Raw genomic sequence first — 21,199 nt, 5'->3', positions numbered from 1 at the left:
TATGATAAGTGGTCTGAAATACTCCTTAACCTGAAAAAAGCAGTAAAAGCTATGAGTTGTCTTTTCATTAAGTGTAAGAAGGATTGTAATGCAGCAATATATGGATAATAAAACACACATTTAGGAGCTGATCACCAACCCCAAATAGCATCTTGCTTGTCCTCAAGCAAGGATGAGAGAAAAAACTAAGATCACAAATGAGTGATTTATTATCAGTTATACTAATCTCGTTTCACAGAGTGTGATTGCATTGACCATATGCAACAAGGCCTTAAACCACTAGAAATTCCCTAGTGTCCGAGCTTTAAGCCTCGTGAGAGTTTTCCAGTGAAGGTACTCACAAACTTCTTCTATTTAGAACAAAGGGTCTTGTTTCTGTATTTATTCTCAGAAGTTCATACATCTCATTAGCAGGGGGGAATAAGGACAAGCTCCTTTGAATTTAGAATAACATATATACTGTAATTTAATCATCTAAAGATAAATATACAAAATATGAGCATTGAAATGCAAAAGCAGAGTTATTTCCAAGGCTTTTGGAGAGCTTCCTTAAGGTGGGTTCTCACAGGGGTGTGTTGCAATCACAACTCTCTGATAGATTCACTTAAGGTTCATTCTCTCAAGTGCAGCGGGCACTTATATTCCTTGCATACTCAAATGATGTCCAAAGAACCGAGGTTGATTGATCACGCTTATCACTTACTATCACACCATCCTATTCTTAATCGAGCTAGATGTCTTTTATTAGGAGTTATGGGGCTAGGGTGATGGTTTAGAAAGAAAAAGGAAGGGAAAAACAAAATATGATAAGTCGAGGAACTGGGTCTTCAAGATACTTGTAACCAAAGAAGAACCTCATTTTGTTCTTTTGATTCCGAATTGTGATACATTTTTATTAGCCCTTTGGCTTTGTGACTCCATATGATTTTGAATTTTGGGAGTTCTAACTTTGCTTTTGATTCTTTTTGTTTCTGATAATGTCTCCTTTTGATTTTGAACTTTTGGGAGATTTAATTGTTTTTACTCCTTTGGATTTTTTGGAGTTTTAGTTTTGGATGGGTCTTTCTTTTCTCTTTCTTTTCTTTTTCTTTTTCTTTTTGAAGTAAATAACTGATCTGTTTTTGTACAAGGTCTTCTCTTCTCTTTTTCTGATAACCATCCAGTTCTCAATTCATCAGCTGGGTAAGCTTTTTATTGTGTGTTGTAACTGGTTAGGAATTTTTTTGTGAATAATAAAAAGGCTTTTAGAAAGGGTGAAGACTCAAGAGGAGTAACTAGAGAAAAACTATCTTTTTGGGATTTTAACATTTATTTGGCTATATCGGTCCAAAAAGGGCCTAAATTCCCTCATAGGATATGGCGTAGTGATCAAGCAAGTGGATGTGTGGTCTTTTTATCCGGACATCCTTTGTGTCATCACTCAATAATCATTCAGATGAGGCTTTTGGCTAGATTTGGTAGGGTTATATACTAAAAGCATTACTTTTGTATTAACTCTAATTCTTTATATTTTGAATGAGAATCATATGAGCAAATGTTATGCATATTATATATATTATTAGTTATATGCATGTGTCTAATACTTTATGTTGTACATGATATGGTGTGAACATACAGAAGATCATATCATCAGTACCTTATAAAGTATAAGTAATCGTTCACAACCTAGATGGATTTGGACAAACCATTAGTACGGTTGTACTATAATCTGGTATTAGTCTATCTTGACTATAGGATTACACTAGTACACTTTGTGTGTATTGAACAGGACCAAGTGAGGTTGTTTCTCTTTATACTAACTATATAAGAGAACAAACGCCTCTGTTATTATGTATGCTTGTCCTCCTAATCCGGATATAATAATGGGCACTTACATGTATTGTACATTGCTTTAAATCATCAATGAGTGAGATTCATTTGTGAATCAACAAACTCGATAGATTGGGTAATGACATTGTATGTAAGGTGTGTTGTTGATTATAGAAGGAATCCGTGTCCTGCAAGAAGTCGGGTTGATGATGTCCCCTTGAGGAGCTCAAAAAGATTGTCATGTAAACCCTGTAGGTGGATTTATTCCGACATGACAATGAGGTTGAGTGATACTACTCAAGGACAAAAGAAGTTGATTAATGTAGTTGTCAGTAACTTGACTTACTCAACGGACATTCGATATCTTAAACATGGGGAGATCAACGAGCATATAATATGGCGCCTATAAACGCTGACACGTAATTTGGGATTAGGGCGGTAGTGCAACAATGGCCTTTAGTGGAATAAGACATTTATTGACGGACTTGGGCCGTGTGTTCTGGGCGAACATGGAAAGCCCAAGCCCGTCAGAAGGCCCAACCCTAATTTCTCCTCATGGTCCCTATTGTAGCCTATAAATAGAATAATCTCTCTCTGGCCGAAATTCACTATTCACAGTATTAGAAAAAAAGGCAAGGAAAGATAGATCCAAAATTGGATCTAGATTTGTGAGAAAGAAGGGGATTGGTAGATCGTTGCCCACACAATGTCCAATATGTTCTAAAAGAATACAACAGAAGATCAAGAGGTTGATTTTGGATTTGAAAAAGCTTGGATTCTTAGAGTTATCTAAATCGGATTCAAAGGTATGTTTTCTATTCAAAATCATGAGAACCCCATTGATTCCGCTGCGCGTGGGTTCTCGCGGTTTGTAGAAATATTGATTCTGGAAATAACGGTTCCTACAAGATTCTCACAGGATATGGAACTTAATTGTTCTAACCTTGGCTTCAGAAATTCACTGCTATATACAAACAAATGTTGATGCATGTCATTCATGAAAAGATGCAGAAACTATTGTACGTATATTAGTCTAAGTACGAAGAAGAAGTCCTTACTCTATTGCTATAATGAGACTTCTTAACTTTTTATTCATCATAAAAAAAGGAAACAAGACTTTTTAATACTAAATGGAAAAATATTCTTGGTCTTTTTCGAAAAAAAAAATTAAAAGAAAGAAATATACTATTATAAAGAAAATGCCTAGTTTTTGTAAAATGTTACTATACCATATAGAACTATGCTTGTCCTCAAAGTATAAGGAAAGATATTACCATAGAAACATGAGCAAAAATGGCGATATACCTGTATTATGTTCTTCATGATGAAAATACGCCACCCCCAAATAAGTTTGGGGCGTGGGTTGTTTGATATAGAACCAAAAATACATGGTTTATTATACTAAGTATATCTATTCTACTATAAAATCTTTTTGGGTTTTTGTATTTTTTGAAAACATGAAATGCATGAAAGAAAAATGGAAAATTTTGGCATGATGTATTTGTTTTACCTTCTACTCATATACCAAATTCCACAAGAAAAACAAAACAAAATAAAACAAACATATAATATTAAGCATAAAATTAAACTTATACTACGTTATACATGTGAAAAAGAAACATAAAAATAAATAGATCCAACTATACGGACACTAGGAATCCTAGTCAGAATCCGTGCGTGACTCGTCTCAACGTCTAGAAGATCCTTTTCCTTGCTGACATCGAGGCCTGGCATGTCTATCACTACATGAGAGCGCGTCTCTGATACTCTACAGTGTTCTAGTGACACTGTGCTGAAAACGTCACTGCTCCTGCTGAAAGGATCGCTACTCCTCTCTAAGGGTATGATGTTCCTCTCTGATATTCCACTGTTCCGCTATGATGTTATCCTGAGTTTCCCTGAGCTGGTGGAGATATGAGTGCAGAATCCTCTGGCATCCATGGAGGAAGTGAATTCCATCCATGGGCTGAGTGAACTGTAGAGTGGCATCTTCAGTGAAGTAATCTACCTTCTCAGTCAGGCGTGCTTGTGCACGATTATTGAAACTGATCCATCTAGTCTTGCTAGGTGGAAAGTTTTTGTTTGCTACAGAAGACATTTTTGAAAAAATTTTAAGAAACGAGAGATTTAGAGGGGGGAAAAGATTTAAATGAGATGGGAAAGATTTTTGAGAAAGGAAAATTTTGAAAAAATTTTTAAAAAAAAAATTGAGTCTTTTAACGTCAGATTCTCGAAACAAAATAGAAAGGTGGAGGCAAAAGATAGAATTAAACAGAGAATAGTATCACTTTAGGTTACTCTATTTGTTTAATTCGTTTTTTAGACGCCTCTCTTTTTTTTTTTTTTTTTTTAGTTGGTTTTCTCATTCAAAATATATCTCTATCCATTTAGAGGTTTTACCAAGAAGATAAAATTATACGTTAGTTCGGTATCATTTTGGTTACTCCGGGTGTATAAATTTTGCTTTCGCTTTTTGGTTTCTTTATGACCAAGGTAGGTTTAGGGAGAAAAGTCTGCATAATTTGAGATAAGGGCCTCCATTTTTAGTCTTTTGATTTGAGGACTTTGACTGTTAACTGTTGACTTTGACCGGTTGACTTTGACTTTTTCAACACTTATCCATAGCAGCTACTGGTCTTCATAATAAGTGTGATTAATGCTCCTTTTGGTGATAAGATGAAGCGCAGTTTTATGATAAGTGGTCTAAAATACTTCTTAACCTGAAAAATGCAATAAAAGTTATGGGTTGTATTTTCATTAAGCGTAAGAGGGACTGTAATACAACAATATACGGGTAATAAAATGTACATTTGGGAGCTGATCATATATCGCAAAAGTCACACAATGTTACTGAATATACAAAAGAGTTTCTTGCTCTCTCAACCCACACTGACTTGATGGAAACTGAAGATCAACGTGTTGGACGTTATCTTCAAGGGCTAAAGTCAGCAATTTACTGCGACCTTGTGTTCAAAGAGCTTCCTAATTTATCTGTCGCCATTCGTTATGTGTTAAAATCCGAAGAGCTTCAATCTAAAAGAGCATTATCTTCTTCCTGGTTTACAAAACCTGCTATCGAACTCAAATTAACTGCCATTCCTTCTCTGACTCCTACATCTGCAGGCACTCCTAAAACAACCCATGATATTACTTGTTTTGAATGTGGGATTCTTGGTTATATTGCTAGTGCATGCCCAAAGCTGAAACGACCAAGTTTGGTTGCTGAAGTTGATTCTACAGGCAACCAAGTTGCACCAGATTCTGAAAAGGCAGATAATGAGGAAGAGAGTGTCAAAGTTGGGGCTGACACTGGTGTTCCCCTAGTAGTTGTTCGTCGCTCCCTAATTGCTCCTTCTTCACACAGTCCTGACTATTGGAAGCGACATAATATCTTCTGCACGCGTTGTACATCTGGGGGTCGTTTGTGTTCAGTTATTATAGATGGTGGATCTAGTGAGAATATTGTCTCTCATGAAATGGTGGAGAAACTGAAATTAAAACAAGAGCAACACCCCGATCCTTTTGAAATCCAGTGGCTACAGAAAGGTAATGAAGTGAAGGTCGATAAAAGGTGTTTAGTTCCTTTTTCTATTGGTGATCTCTATAAAGTTGAGGTATGGTGTTCTGTAGCACCTATGGATGCTTGCCATCTCCTATTAGGACGGCCATGGTTGTTGATAATGATATAATTGAATAGTCTACCTACGAAATGAACGATGAAACTCAAAACGTAAGTAAACTAAAACTAATTATGATCCTATTTTTTTATCAAAGATTCTACTCTCAATCCTATGAGATATAGTGGAGTAGAGTGATTCGTTCCACTCCTAGTCCTTCCGCATGCTGTGTTATCACGTGTAATTACTCTACTTAAGGTCTAATGAGAGATTTACGAAAAGGCAACTAGACTACGATGCAACTACCCACAAGATGCAACTAGTCGGTTATCAAAATAACTAAGGGAATGCTACGTTGATTCGATGATAAGGAGTTAGAGGGGGATTGATTCCACCTTAACTTCGACTTAATCCTATTAACGGCGAATTTAATCGTAATCGAATTGAATCGCCAGAACAATTGGTTCTTCCTAATCCCTAATTACACATGGCATTCCTACCAATTCATAACTAGCATGTGAGCGATTAAACCCATTCTCATGGTGAACTAATCGTTTCTAGAGTGGAAAGGAAATTACGGCGATTTCTATGATAGTCGAATCAAGCTTTCATCAAGGCTTCTCAACCCCCTCTAATGGAGGTTTAGCCGAGAATCATTACGCAATCATTTCTGATTAAATTTAAACTAAACATGATATAAGAATTGAAATTTACTAATCTAAATTAAACAATAATTAAAATCTAATTAATAACTAAGAATTGAATAACAAGTAATAAATGAATCAGATCTAACACAAATGTAAATGACAAGAATCAAAATGTAACAACTAGCTATTTTATTAATCAAACTAATTAAGAGTAATGATTCTAATAGTTTAATCTAAAACAAGAATTGGATTTGAAATTAAACTTAATTAAAAACAATTAAATAAAAACTAGATCTAGAAGCTATTTTAATGGCTACTTTTTACTCTAACCTATCTACCATTAACTATCTACTATTCTCTACCTAATTTTCTACCATTAACAAATAGCTAAGCTTTTGTTTTTATACTTTCAGATCCAAAAATCGTGCATGGGCTTGGAGCCATATTTTGGGCCAGAGAATCAGGCCCAAAACCCAATTTTTTCAGTCTAAAAAGGGCTCTTCAGCTGCAGTTAGCTTCAACAGACTTTTCGTCCACTTTTGCTCCTCTGATTGGATCACGGCTTAGACCATTGGAAAACTCTTTCCGAGCCGGTCGTTTTGACATAAGGTAGGCCCCATTCCAAGGTCTGAGTCCAAATATATGGCCTTCGGAAGTTCTGCTGACTTTGTGTGCTGTTTCTGCCCGCGTCGACATTTCAGCTTTTGACCGGGCTTTAGAAAGGCTTTGTATTCTTGAATCTTGGCCTTTAATCACGGAACTCCTTAGTAACTGACCTTTGCTCCTTTATCTCGCTAAAGTGGCACATTTCTGCACATAATGGACTTTGAAGCCTGAAATGCATAAAACACGTGTCGGTGTTAACTCTTAATTATTACTCACATAATTGGTCTAAAAGTATGTGCATTCTGAGGGTTAAAACTACAGTTTTGGGCTCTTATCAAACCACCCCCAAACAGCATTTTGATTGTCCTCAAGCAAAGATGAGAAATTAGAATAAGTGACCAAAAATGGAGTTCTAACTACTCTCGTTTCGCTGAGTGGGATTGCATTGACCATATGCAACAAGGCCTTAAACCACTAGGAATTCCCTAGTGGACGAGTTATAGCCTCGTGAGATTTTTCCAGTGAAGGTACTCACAAACTTCATCTATACTACAACGACTAAGAAATAAAACTATTGTTTCCTTATCCATGCTCTAAATTAACTATACCTCTCATTAGCAATGCATATAGAGTAATCAAGTCGAAACCTAAGCTAATATATCCATAATAATCAATCATCTACAATAAACATATATACAATAAGTAATACTATGAAATGCCTAGCAGGTCCGTTTCTGAAACTCGGAATAGCGTCCTTAAGTAGGTTCTCACAATAATAGTCAAGATACAACACTCGATTTTTCCACTCAAGTTCATTTACTCCGATTGTGCGGTGGGCACACTTTTACCTTACAATCTCAATGACAACAAAGGAAGTTCGGAGTCGATCAAACACATCTGCCACTTTCTATCACACTAACCTATTCCTAATTGAGCTAGAGGTCTTTATTAGGTGTTGCGGGGATTAGGAGATGGTTTAAGAATGAATGAAATGGATATTCAAAAGGACAAGTCTGAGATAATAGAGTCTTCATATTATGTAACTTAGAGAAAACCTTGTTATTTTCTTTTGCTTCTATACTTTGTTTCCATCCTTAGCCATATTTTTCTTTTTCTTTTCTTTGGCTTTTGACTCCTTTTTATTCTATTTTTGGAGTTTTTATTTATTTCTATTTTTTCTTTCTTTTCCTTGGATGGAAACTTCTTTTCTTTATTTTCTGAAGCAATTAACTAACTTTTGTTTACACAAGTTTTTCTCTTCTTCTTTCTTCCTCATTCTATTCTCAGACTTATTCTAAATTGGGTAGGTTGATTTTTTTTTTTTTTATTTTGTTTTGTTTTGTAACAGGGTAAAGGGATTGTGGTTTATGAAAGGCTAAAGAAAGGCTCAGAGGGGCGACTAGCGGGAAATAATTCATAGGTTTGAATTTTTGGCTATATCGATTCAAAGAGGGCCTAAATTCTCGCTTAGGATATGGCATAGTGATCAAGCAAGTGGACGTGTGATATCTCTATCCGGATTTTACTTCTCCCTTGTGTCATTTCTCAAATGTTTCACTCATATAAGGCTTTAGGCTATATTCTCACAGGATTTGTAGAATAAGTACTCTAGCCTAGATTTGAAACTTCTTGCTAACAATCATAGATACTCATGTAATATATTTATAGATAGATGCAAAGATTATTACTTACATATTAACCTAAGTTTCTAACAATTATTCTGATGCAAAAGCTATGTGAGATTTCTAGATTGTTAAGAGCATAGAGAAGGAAAACAATACCACTATTCCTAAGTGTATAGCATGAACTTATTTATTTATATTTTTGAATTTTTAAAATTTTAACTAGAAAACAAATGCATATTAACTATATCTATATCCTAACAGATGCCTTAATTACACGTGTTTCTATGCCCCCCCCCCCCAAACAAGAAGCATGCGTTGTCCTCAAAGCATTTAAATAAAAAGGGTAGGAAAAATACCATTGAAACGCGTGAAATTCAGGGATATCTGCAAAACAAAGTTAGAACGTACTAATATAGGTAATAAAAACTGACGCAACTCTATACGAGTTCTACCCATTATGGGGTTAACAAGAATGAAATTACTTGGGACATAAGCATACACTAACTAGAATGAAAACTTACCTTATCTCCCGCATTACTCATCATCTTACTCATCCTCTTCTTCCATAAAGAAGTGAGGTTCCTTTGCGTCCTGCCATGCCATGATAATTTGCCAGGATTCCCGCCATTTATCATCTATTATTGCTAACCTATTAAGAGCCACTTGGTCTGATGGGGTGTAGGCTGCAACCTGATGAGGTTGTATCCTCCACCCTTGCCAAGTCATTGCACGGAAGGATCGAATAATACTATTAGTGGGTCGTACAGTGTCGACCGTAATCTAATTCGTGAAACGTGTACAAAAAACAAGAAAGAAACATAGCATAATACGGGAAACTAGAACAGGCATAAGAAGGAACTTATACCTCATGCTATGGGATCAAGCTAAACTAGACATCAAGGTTCGGGGAAGGTCATGACACATACGTCCCGTGGCTAAAGCAAGGAAAACGCTGCAAGTGGCATCATTCACAGAAGAAAAACACCATTCCCCTAAAATGTTTAGCATGATCCAAAACATAACAGTTCCTATGTTCATGGATAGGCTACCAAAAGCGACGTTATAGTCCCTTTGGTCCTCGATACGGAAAATGCCCGCCCCATACGACTCATGCAAAAACTCATAAGTGTAGACATATATATTATCTATCCAATAGCACCATGGGTCTTGTATTTCAACGGGCATAGCAAGTCCAAGAACAAATGCTAGCAAGAATCTGGTAATTTCCATTGGTTCATTATCAATGTTGATGGAGAATGGTCTTTCAAAGAAAATACAGTTATCGTAAAAATAAGATGCTAGTGTTGGAGAATAAAGTGCATCCGGTCTTACCATAAGCGGCTCCCGATAGCGTATGTGATCGCCTCATGAAAACCAAGCACCATTAGTAGTGTTTTGGAACAAATCTTGAAAGACTGTTCGTATCAATGTTGGAGATGTCATCTCAAACTTACACTCTGGAATAGCTGCAAATGATCCGGATACTTCCATGAAAAACTGGAAATTTTACGTCCCGCGAAGTCGTATGAAAGTGCGCCTCGAGTAGTTGGAATTTCCAGTGTTTGAGCGGTCGCTCAGCTCAGCTTGGTGCGCTCTGAAAAAATTCAGAAAAAAAATATCGCGAGCGAAAAAGCTCTGTAGGGCCTTGAAGTCTTTCGGAGTTCTTGAAACTTCGGAAAATGAGCCAAAATTGGGAATCGTGGGAGTGAAAGGTGAGTGATGGAGTTTAGGTGTAGAGTGAGTTGTGAGTGTAGAATGTATGAAGTTTATATAGGTTTTAAGTTGCTAAAACGGATCGGAAAGTTGCCAAAACTAATTACGGCAGGTTTCGAAATCCTAAAATTTCCAAACCCAAAAGCGGAAACAACTCATTATCTTGATTCTAATTCAAACCTAGTATCTTTTAGGTTGAATTTATGATAGAATCTACCTATTTAATCTAGATTTCATCCTACCCTTATACTTATTCTGGATATGCCTAAACGGCCATATTTTCACCTTGACTCATAATAAAATTCTAACACGAGGGTTATCTAAAAATCATCTTTGGAATAGATAAAACCACCCCAAACAATTTGGGAAGGTGGGATCAATATGAGACAACCACGCATAATAAAAATAACCGCATTATATTAAAATTTTCATTCGGAGTACATTTCACTACAAAATTCAAATTACGGAAATAAACTTATATTAAAATAAATAACAATAATGAAACTACAAATAAACATAAAAACATCAAACGATGCTATCCCTAACTACTCCGATCGGTAGGTGAGGGGGCACCTGTTCGAGACTGCTCCCGGGGCTCGATGGGCTAGCACCATTCGTCCTTCGGCGACGACGCTCGTGCCTTGATGGTGTGTCCTCAGAAGGAGAGTCCCCGTGAGGTGGAAATCGTGTAAGCATCTCTTCCCGGAACTAGCGCTGAGCTTCTAGCTCGGCCCTCATCTGTTCCCACCTCTCGTCCTCTCTCTGGGTATGGACCTCGAAGTTATGATGCATTGTTGCTTGTCGAGTCCAGAGGTCTTCGTAGATAGTGTTGAGCGAACGCATGCCACGATGAATCACAGCCATGCGTTACGATCGACCGGCACCTCTCCAAGGCATCCGCGATCAAAACACGTCAAATCTTCCTCATCCTCCGAGGCATTCTGATTTCCCCCAGCCTCCTCGGCATTCTCCTCTCCACTAGCCTCTTCTTCTTCTTCTCTATCCTCAGCCAACCTCCACACTCGTTGGACACACTCCCTATAGATGCGCGGGTTACGGTGTAGGGTGATGTAAGTCCTATCGATCGCCTGACCGAGCTGCTCCTCAACTTCAACATGATCTTGGTTATCAACACGGGGAGAGGGCAACGGACTTCCCTACTCCCCTAATCATGCTAAGCAGAAACTCCAAGATCTGAGAACTTCGTACTTACGCTCCGGAGTATCCATAAGATATGGAGGCAGTTCAGGCCGATGTCGCCGACCTTCTCCTTCCCGGGGCGTTAGACCAATCCATCGAGCTGCCGCCACCGGTGGTTGGTCCTAAGGGAAGCCTTTCGAACACAATGCGATCTCGCATTGTAGTCCCCTCCAATAACTGTCTCGTTCATAAATGGCTCTACCCCATTATGTTGGGACTCCTGCAGGGTGACATCCAGATGGATTCTAGGCGGAATGCCTAGAATCTCAGCCAACAACCCATTCGTCACTTCCTTCCTCCTCTTCGCCACCACAACAAAAATCCTAGTCCCTTCCAACTCCCTCGTATTGTAGAACCGTCTGACTAAGTCCTTGTGGTAATAGGCTTCAGTCGAGTACCACAAGCTATTCCAGTCTCGACTGATCATTTCGGCACCGTAAAACGGCGCGAAGTGGTCGCCAGTAAAAGCTTGCTCCGGCAACATGCGGCGTTGTTGAGCCATTGGAAGTTTGGAATGTAGTGGGGTTTTAAATGGGATGTCGTGGTGGGATTTAAATCGAACGACTGAAACAACGGTGGTGGTGGTGGAGTGGTGGCGCGGCAGCACCAAAATTTGGAGTTTCCGGTGGTTTTTGCTTATTTAATTTGGTGGAGGTGGTGGTAGGGCGTGTTTGGAGTCGATTTGGGTTGGGTATTGATTTTGGGCTTGGATTAATTTTCGTTTTCTTTTTAATTTGATTTTGTTTTAGGTTTTGTTGAAGCTTTGGGCGTTAATGGCGGTATGGAGAAGAAGATCGCGACTATTGGCTAAGGTAAGGGTGCGGTTGCGCTGTCGTGGGCGCGGGTTGGGCCCAAGCCCAAATCGGAATTTTTTTTTTTTTTTTCGATTTTTTGCGAAACTTCAAATCAAAATTGCCGCTTCGTTACCGGTCCGATTTTTGCGAATGAGATATGGAAATGATCAGGAGAGAATTTCCAATCCAATGATCCATAAAACACTCTATTCCGACCGTGGATGACATATAAGATAGTGGAAAATGCCTCAAAGTGCGTGCATGACGTACGTTATGCGAATAATTGAACTCTAAAATCATGGATTATGTCAACCCGAATTGTAATACAATTAAATGGCCTAAGCAACTGTAATGGGACATAAACATTCTAGGGACGAAACATTTAACACCCACCCCAAACAAATTTTTACAACGAAGCTTAGAAAATTTGTTTTTAGCAGTGGGTCTTTTAAAGTCAGATTCCCGAGACTTCCTATATTACTATGTTTATTCTTTAATATATATATTTATTTATTTTTAATTTTAAAAAGAAAACAATAAACAAGAAAGACATAATTCACCCCATAGAGAAACATGACTCAAAAAATCCGAGAAAACATGCAAGAGTGGAAAACGTGAATTATGTTTAAAGCGTGGACTTAGGATCCGGTACTTACTGACCACACACCGTAGGGAGGCCCGGTTACCTTAATGGTGCACTCACCAATATATGGAAATGAAAGGAAATGCACCAAACACAAAAGTTGAGTCGTTTATAGTCAGATACTCGAGACTTTATCTAAACATATGTATGAACATGCAGTTTATCATATATCAACAACCGAAATAGTTGTGGATCATTCCATAAATAAATATCACAGAAAACATATCCAAACACAATCAAGCACCAAGATTTTCTATGACGTAACCTAGTGAAATGAAAGCGAAGTCGGATAACCCTATTACGTAACCTAGTATGCACCTTCTTTTTCATTTTTGAACGAGAGGGTGTTCTAGTAAATAAGTGTGGAAAAGTGAATGGTTGTGGAGAATATGGTGGATATGGATAAGTTGTAGAAGGAAAGCATGTAAACAATGAGGATGTGGGTTTAGCACAAAACTCATTCATGGTGTGTGTAGGGACTGTTTCAAGTCTGAAAATGCAGGTGTCAAATACTTTGTTCTTCTGAAGTATTTGTTTACTAGGTGGATTTAAAAAATTATGAAGCACAGAAGAAACAAAAGGATCGAGTGCAAACTCGAGATTCCTTTGAAAGTGTGGAAGGAGGGGAGTCGAGGTGGATGTTGTGCAAAGTAGTTCTTGATAGGGTGAATCATCACCTGCTCTAAGAAACTCATTGAATTCCTCATCTAGATTGGTCATATCCACGTTACTATGATAGTCCTCTACATCTTTGAGAAAGTCATCTATCTCATCCTCATCCGTAATATGTGTATCAACTAGTGTAGGGATGAAAATGTTAGAGTCTAAACTTCCAAAGGAAAGAAATTTGGGCATATGATTATCAGGGAACGTGTTGTTGAAATAATCTCGAGCAAAGCTCTCGATCATGCTAACCTCTCCTTGCCCAGACGAATCGAAAGTAAAGCGTGTCTTTGTTTTAAAAACATTGACTTCAATGACAAGATGGCCAAAAGACATGGACATTGAACCATCGCTGCAATTAATGCGCATTGGCGGTTGCCGGAAAAGGCGCCCTAAGATGATCGGGACAGAGTCGTTAATGACTTACAGATCGAGGATGACAAAATCAGCCGGATAGTAGAAATCCTGAATTTTTACTAGAACATTTTTTCGACGACACCCTTAGGATACTTAATAGACCGATCGCCTAATTGCAACGTCATTTTAGTTGGTTGCATCTCGTCTAGACCTATTTGTCTATACAAATAAAACGGAGTAAGTTAACACTAGCCCCCGGGTCTAATAACGCGGTGTCGTCGTATAGGAATCTCCTAAGGTGCATTGTGCGATGGGGCGACCGGGGTCCTTGTAATTAACAATTCCATTATGTTGAGGATAGAGTTGGGAATTGTTATGTTAAAAGGCATCTTTTGGTATATTGGTCTTACGCCTAGTAGTACCACAATTCCTTAAGAAACTTAGCATGGTGTGGTAGCTTTTTTATAGCTTCGAGGAAGGGAAGGTTTATAGTTAGATTCTTGAAAACATCCCTAATCTCCTCATAATTTGTATCCCTAAGTTAACACGGCTAATTTTTATGGAAACGGCGGTTTCTGTTTATATTTAGCAATGGTATTACCTGGATGTTTAACCGTGGCTTCCTGTTTCTTAGGTTGTGTTAGAAACGGTACCTCTACGGTGGTAGGCTCTTTGGTTTCTATTCGGTATCTAGTAAAATAGCGGGGTGTAGGGCGATCGGTAAGGTAACTATAGGCATAGTTACTTTGTTATCAAACCACTCTGCTAACGGAGAGTGGTGATGGCCTTTAGCTCACCTACATTTTCATATTCATTACTAGTATTATCGGTTACCTCAAAGGCTATGTTTGTTGTTTTAGGATTAGGTATTTCGTGACCTGGAAACACACCTTTGGGTTGGGATTTATCTTGGGCCAACTGTTGGCTTAAATTATTAACGGATTGTAGAAGCTGTTGGTTAGATTGAGCCATGGTTTGGAAAAGTTTTTGGCTCACTTGTATGAAGGTGTCAAGATGATCGGTTGTGTGGGTGTAGTAGTCACGGGTGGTGTGGATTTGGAACTATTTCACGTGAATTATTTATGGGTGGATTTTGATAGTTATTATTTACCGAAACGATACCTCTATTAGCATTATAATTATTATAATTACCTTGACTTTGTGCTTGACCTTGTCGAGGTTGCACTTGGTTGTTATAATTATTGAAATTCCCCTGACCCTGTCCTTGTCGTAGTGGGGCTTGGTTAAAGCTGTGCGTAGGCCTAACATATTGATTATTGTACCCTTGAGGTGTGACATGTTGGTTATTTCTCCAACTGAAGTTGGGATTTTGTCTCCAAGGGGCGTTAGGTTCACTATTAATGGAACAAGCCTGTTCATAGGCAATAGGACAGTGTGAGTCGGGATGCTCAGGGCTCCAACAGAAACTACATGGATTTGAATTTACATTCATGACGGGGATTGGCTTTTGTTGTACAGAAATGGCCTCTACCTTTTTTGTGAGTGATTCGATTAGAGTTTTAAGCTCGAAATCGTGTTTAATTTCAAACATACCGGCGGCCTTAACTGTATTTGATGAACTAGCGGAGCGGTGGATATCATCACTACCCCGGTTGTTATTTTCGCTTTAGTTTGATCCTCTAAAAATTTATAAGCCTCCGAGGCTCCTTTGCTTAAGAAACTACCCCCATTCATTATGTCTAGGACTTCTTTATGGTGGTGTAGAAGTCCTTTGAAAAAGGCACGAACTAACGTGTCTTTCGCTAAGTTATGGGGTGGACACTCTATAAGGAGATCGGTGAAACGATTCCAAGCCTCTGAAAATGTTTCATGAGGATTTTGTCGAAAGAAATGAATCTTGGAAAGCATCTCATCCGTCTTTAGGGGAGGGTAAAAATGTTCCATAAACAACTGAACAAGTTTAGCCCACAAGTCCACAGAATTAGGCGTTTGGGCAGTTAACCAAGACGCCTTTATCGGCTAAGGTGAAAGGGAATACCTCGAAGTTTAATTTATTCCGCACCAACCGTAGGATGGTGGAATGTTGTTAGGACTTGTTCAATCCTACGCGTAATGCTGATAAGGTTTTTCATGGTCTAATCCATGAAAACGGGTAACAAATTAAAAAATATGGGGGATTCGAAATCCCCCAATGGGTCTGCTAGAACGATGCAAGATTTGGGGCTATCGCTCAAGGCTTTGTAGAAGTCAGAGAGAGGAGTCTCTTCTTCGTCGGGCATTGTGTCAGGTGATGTATGTGAAATAGTAGCTAGAGGTGTAGTGGGTGGTATACTAGATAGACTTGTTTGTTGACGTTGTTGTGTAATTACGTTCTGTGTTTTTGTTTGGCCAGACCTTAATCTCATACAAGGCTAAAACCAAACTTAGCTAAACACATCAACACTCCAAACAATTCTAATATACTAGTATAAACCTCTAACAGGAGATGCGAGGTGTGGAAGAAAGGAATACCTGATTGCGTCTTTGCTTCGCTTATGAATAGCGTCTTGTTTACGCGTGTTCATTGTGTATAACAAGTTAGAACACTGAAAAATATGAAAAATCAAAGTTCGAATCAAAACTGTCGAAATCCGGAAAATTTTGCTAAAGGCGGTGGTCGCTTCAGATAGAAGCGCTTGGCGCTCCGTGTAACTTTGTATTCCAGAGTTTAAGGGCGGTCGCTCCACGGGGGGCGGTCGCTCTTGCTCCGTGCTATAGAGGCGAGTCGCGCTCTAGCTAGACGCTGTGTCATTTCGGTGTTATTTTGTCGAAACTTTCCAACGTTGAATCGGATAACCACAGTATGAATCAAACACGGGTGGGTGGGTGAAATAGGACTCTAAGAAAAGTACTAACACTACGAAAATAATACGAAAGTGAAACTAAGATGGCAGCGGCGCCATTTGATAAATGATAAATTTTGAATAGTCTACCTACGAAATGAACGATGAAACTCAAAACGTAAGTAAATTAAAACTAATTATGATCCTATTTTTTTATCAAAGATTCTACTCTCAATCCTATGAGATATAGTGGAGTAGAGTGATTCGTTCCACTCCTAGTCCTTCCCGTCTTTGTGGTTATCGCGTGTAATTACTCTATTTAAGGTCTAATGAGAGATTTACGAAAAGGCAACTAGACTACGATGCAACTACCCACAAGATGCAACTAGTCGGTTATCAAAATAACTAAGGGAATGCTACGTTGATTCGATGATAAGGAGTTAGAGGGGGATTGATTCCACCTTAACTCGACTTAATCCTATTCACGATGAATCGTCGTAATCCGAATTGAACTGCTTCGCAGAACAATTGGTTCTTCCTAATCCCTAATTACACATGGCATTCCTACCAATTCATAACTAGCATGTGAACGATTAAACCCATTCTCATGGTGAACTAATCGTTTCTAGAGTGGAAAGGAAATTACGACGATTCTACGATAGTCGGAATCAAGCTTTCATCAAGGCTTCTCAACCCCCTCTAATGGAGGTTTAGCCGAGAATCATTACGCAATCATTTCCGATTAAATTTAAACTAAACATGATATAAAGAATTGAAATTTACTAATCTAAATTAAACAATAATTAAAATCTAATTAATAACTAAGAATTGAATAACAAGTAATAAATGAATCAGATCTAACACAAATGTAAATGACAAGAATCAAAATTTAACAACTAGCTATTTTATTAATCAAACTAATTAAGAGTAATGATTCTAATAGTTTAATCTAAAACAAGAATTGGATTTGAAATTAAACTTAATTAAAAACAATTAAATAAAAACTAGATCTAGAAGCTATTTTAATGGCTACTTTTTACTCTAACCTATCTACCATTAACTATCTACTATTCTCCACCTAATTTTCTACCATTAACAAAGAGCTAAGCTTTTGTTTTTATACTTTCAGATCCAAAAATCGTGCATGGGCTTGGAGCCATGTTTTGGGCCAGAGAATCAGGCCCAAAACCCAATTCTTTCAGTCCAAAAAGGCCTCTTCAGCTACAGTTAGCTTCAATAGACTTTTCGTCCACTTCTGCTCTTCTGATTGGATCACGGCTTAGACCATTGGAAAACTCTTTCCGAGCCGGTCGTTTTGACATAAGGTAGGCCCCATTCCAAGGTCTGAGTTCAAAGATATGGCCTTCGAAAGTTCTGCTGACTTTGTGTGCTATTTCTGCCCGCATCGACATTTCAGCTTTTGACTGGGCTTTAGAAAGGCTTTGTCTTCTTGAATCTTGGCCTTTAATCACGGAACTCCTTAGTAACCGACCTTTGCTCCTTTATCTCGCTAAAGTAGCACATTTCTGCACATAATGGACTTTGAAGCCTGAAATGCATAAAAACACGTAATCAATGTTAACTCTTAATTATTACTCACATAATTGGTCTAAAAGTATGTCTGTTACAGGGTTAAAACTACAGTTTTGGGCTCTTATCAGTTGTACAGCCAATCCGTTCAACATGATGGACGAAGTAATACCTATGAATTCCACTTCCAAGGTGTACGTATTACATTGTTGCCACTTCCTCCTTCTCGTCTACCGTTAGCTACTCAAAAGGCTACTACCGGGTTGTCTATTCGGCAAAGTTTCCTAGCCCAATCCCGTGCCTCTAGCTTCTTCATTGCCCTTGTTGATAATTTTTCTACTCCTTCAACAAAAGTGCCTTCGATTTTGCAGCCCATACTAGAACAATTTTCAGATGTATGTTCTGAAGAGTTACCCCTTGGATTACCACCATTGTGTGATATCCAACATAATATTGATTTGGTTCCCAGTGCTTCCTTGCCCAATATGCCGCACTACTGCATGTCCCCTACTAAGCATGCTGAACTACAAAAGCAAGTCCTTGAGCTATTAAAGAAGGGCCTGATCCGTGAGAGTTTATCGCCTTGTGCTGTTCCGGCCTTATTGATGCCTAAGAAAGATGGTTCTTGGCGAATGTGTGTTGACAATCGTGCTATCAACAGGATAACAGTTGAGTACCGCTACCCAATCCTTCACCTTGAAGATAAGCTTGATTGTCTCCATGGGGCGCAAGTATTTAGTAAACTGGATCTAAGGAGTGGTTTTCATCAAATCAGAATGCGCCTTGGTGATGAGTGGAAGACAGCTTTTAAAACCAAAGATGGTTTGTATGAATGGCTGGTAATGCCTTTCAACCTCTCCAATGCTCCTTCCACCTTCATGATCTTGATAACTAAGATATTTTGACCCTACATTAGGAAGTTTGTCATTGTTTACTTCGACGATATTCTTATTTTTAGTTCTTCTATTGATGAGCATGTTCAGCATGTGGAGCTTGTTCTCTCTATTTTACAATCCCAAAGGTTATATTTAAATTTAATGAAATGCTTATTTTTTGTTGAGTCTGTTACTTTCTTGGGTTTTCTTGTGACCTCTTCAAGAATTCGTGTGGACGATTCTAAAGTTCAAGCTATTCGGGACTGGCCTCTTCCTACCACAACTTCTCAGGTTCGAAGTTTTCACAGCCTAGCCACATTTTATAGACATTTCATTGTAGGTTTAAGTAGCCTTATGGCACCAATTACTGCATGTATGTGTGATGGCCCATTTACTTGAACTCAGGCTGCCACAGAAGCCTTTACTTTGATCAAAGAGAAAATGACAACAGCTCCTGTATTGGCTCTTCCAAATTTTTCTAACTTTGAGGTTGCATACGATGCCTCTAAGTATGGAATTGGTGCAGTTTTAAGCCAGGAGGGTAACCCCGTAGCATTCTTTAGTCAAAATCTTGATGGTGCTAATCTTAATTATTCTACTTATGATGTGGAGCTTTATTCCATCATCCAAGGCTTTGCGCCATTGGCGTCACTATCTTATTCATCATGAATTTATACTCCGGTCTGACCATGAGGCTCTTCGGAATATTAACTCTCAACAAAAGCTTAGTGCACACCATTCTAAGTGGTTCAGTTTCCTCCAAGACTACACCTTTCATTTGAATCATCTAGCTGGAAAAGAAAATCATGTGGCTGATGCTCTTAGTCATCGCTCCTATTTGTTAGTGACCATGCACACCTCAATTTTTGGCTTTGATGAGTTGCTCTCTATTTATTCCACTGACCCAGATTTTGGTGTGATTTATACTCAATGCCTTGACTGTCATGTTGCTATAGATGATTACTTTGTTCAAGATGGCTTTCTTTTCCGAAGTTATTCTTTATGTGTTCCAGCATCTTCTCTTCGCAAAAAGATCCTTTCTGAGATCCATGCAGGTGGTTTGAGTGGCCATTTTGGTCGTGACAAGACCTTTGCTCAAGTCCGCGCTAAATTTTATTGGCCTTCTCTATACAAGGATGTTAGCAAATTTGTGGCTCGATGCTTTATTTGTCAGACTACCAAAGGCAAGCAATCCAATGCGGGTTTATATACTCCTCTCCCTATCCCAACTGCACCTTGTCAAGATGTTTCTTAAGACTTTGTTGTGGGTTTTCCACAGTCTACCAAGGGATCTGATGCTATTATGGTGGTGGTCGACAGATTCTCTAAGATGGTACATTTTGTGCCTTGTACAAAAACCTATGATGTTTCTCACATTGCGCATTTGCACTTTCGCGAGGTAGTTTGACTACATGGGTTACCATGTTCCATTACTTCGGATCGCGATGTTAAGTTTACGAGTTTCTTTTGGAGGACACTCTAGAAGCGTTTGGGTTCTCAATTACAGTTTTCAAGTGCCTTCCATCCTCAGACGGATGGACAGACTGAATTTGTTAACAAGAGTCTAGGTGATATGCTTCGTTGCTTGGTGAGTGATAAGCCTAAGACTTGGGAATTTGTTCTTTCATAGGCTGAATCTGCATATAATAACTCCATTAATTGTTCTATTGGTCGCTCGCCATTCATGATTGCTTTGGGCATGGCTCCCAATTCTATTTTAGACTTGGCTCCTCTACCTATTACTAGTCATATCTCTGTTGCTGGCGATGATTTTGCTGCTCATATCCATTCTATACATGATGATGTTCGTGCCTGCCTTGTTAAGACATATGCAGCCTATAAATCTCATGCTGATCAATGTCGTCGTGTGCAAACATTTCAGGTTGGCGACTAGGCTATGGTTTACCTTCGTCGTGAACATCATCCTCCTGGAACTTTTCACAAGCTGCAAATGCGTCATTTTGGACCTTTCCCTGTTGTTCGTTGCATTGGTGATAACGCTTATGAGATTGATATCCTTGCTGATTTTCGTATATCTCGCACCTTCAATGTTGCAGATTTATCTCCATTTGTGGGTGTTGTTCCTCCACCTGTTCTATTGCCTCTTGATCCCTGATCCCTTGTTAACCTCTCCTTCAACTACCTCTCGTATTAAGGGTGTTCTAGAGGTTGCAGCTACCAAGACTCGACATGGCTCTTACTTTCTATATTTCGTAAAGTGGCGTGATCACCCTTTTACTGCCAACAGTTGGATTACGGATGTTCAATTTCGTCAGCTTGATCCTGATTTCTATGCACGCTACCAAAGTTCTAACTCGCGGTCGAGTTCTTCTCAAA

General features: G+C 38.6%; 1 protein-coding gene across 1 annotated transcript; it reads left to right on the top strand.

The window, feature by feature from the left end:
* Nucleotides 1-4,706: 4,706 nt before the first annotated feature.
* LOC147525582 (uncharacterized) lies at nucleotides 4,707-20,756 on the top strand. The gene is made up of 8 exons (XM_086579914.1): nucleotides 4,707-5,423; nucleotides 18,119-18,826; nucleotides 18,971-19,153; nucleotides 19,268-19,403; nucleotides 19,771-20,000; nucleotides 20,142-20,195; nucleotides 20,394-20,450; nucleotides 20,493-20,756. Exons 1-8 carry the CDS (start codon nucleotides 4,707-4,709, stop codon nucleotides 20,754-20,756), a joined length of 2,349 nt encoding a protein of 782 aa, XP_086436040.1.
* The last annotated feature ends 443 nt before the right edge of the window (nucleotides 20,757-21,199 follow it).

The sequence above is a fragment of the Coptis chinensis genome, chromosome 1 (assembly GCF_015680905.1).
Source record: "Coptis chinensis isolate HL-2020 chromosome 1, ASM1568090v1, whole genome shotgun sequence".
Lineage (NCBI taxonomy): Eukaryota > Viridiplantae > Streptophyta > Magnoliopsida > Ranunculales > Ranunculaceae > Coptis > Coptis chinensis.
This window is presented reverse-complemented; position numbering and strand designations above follow the sequence as displayed.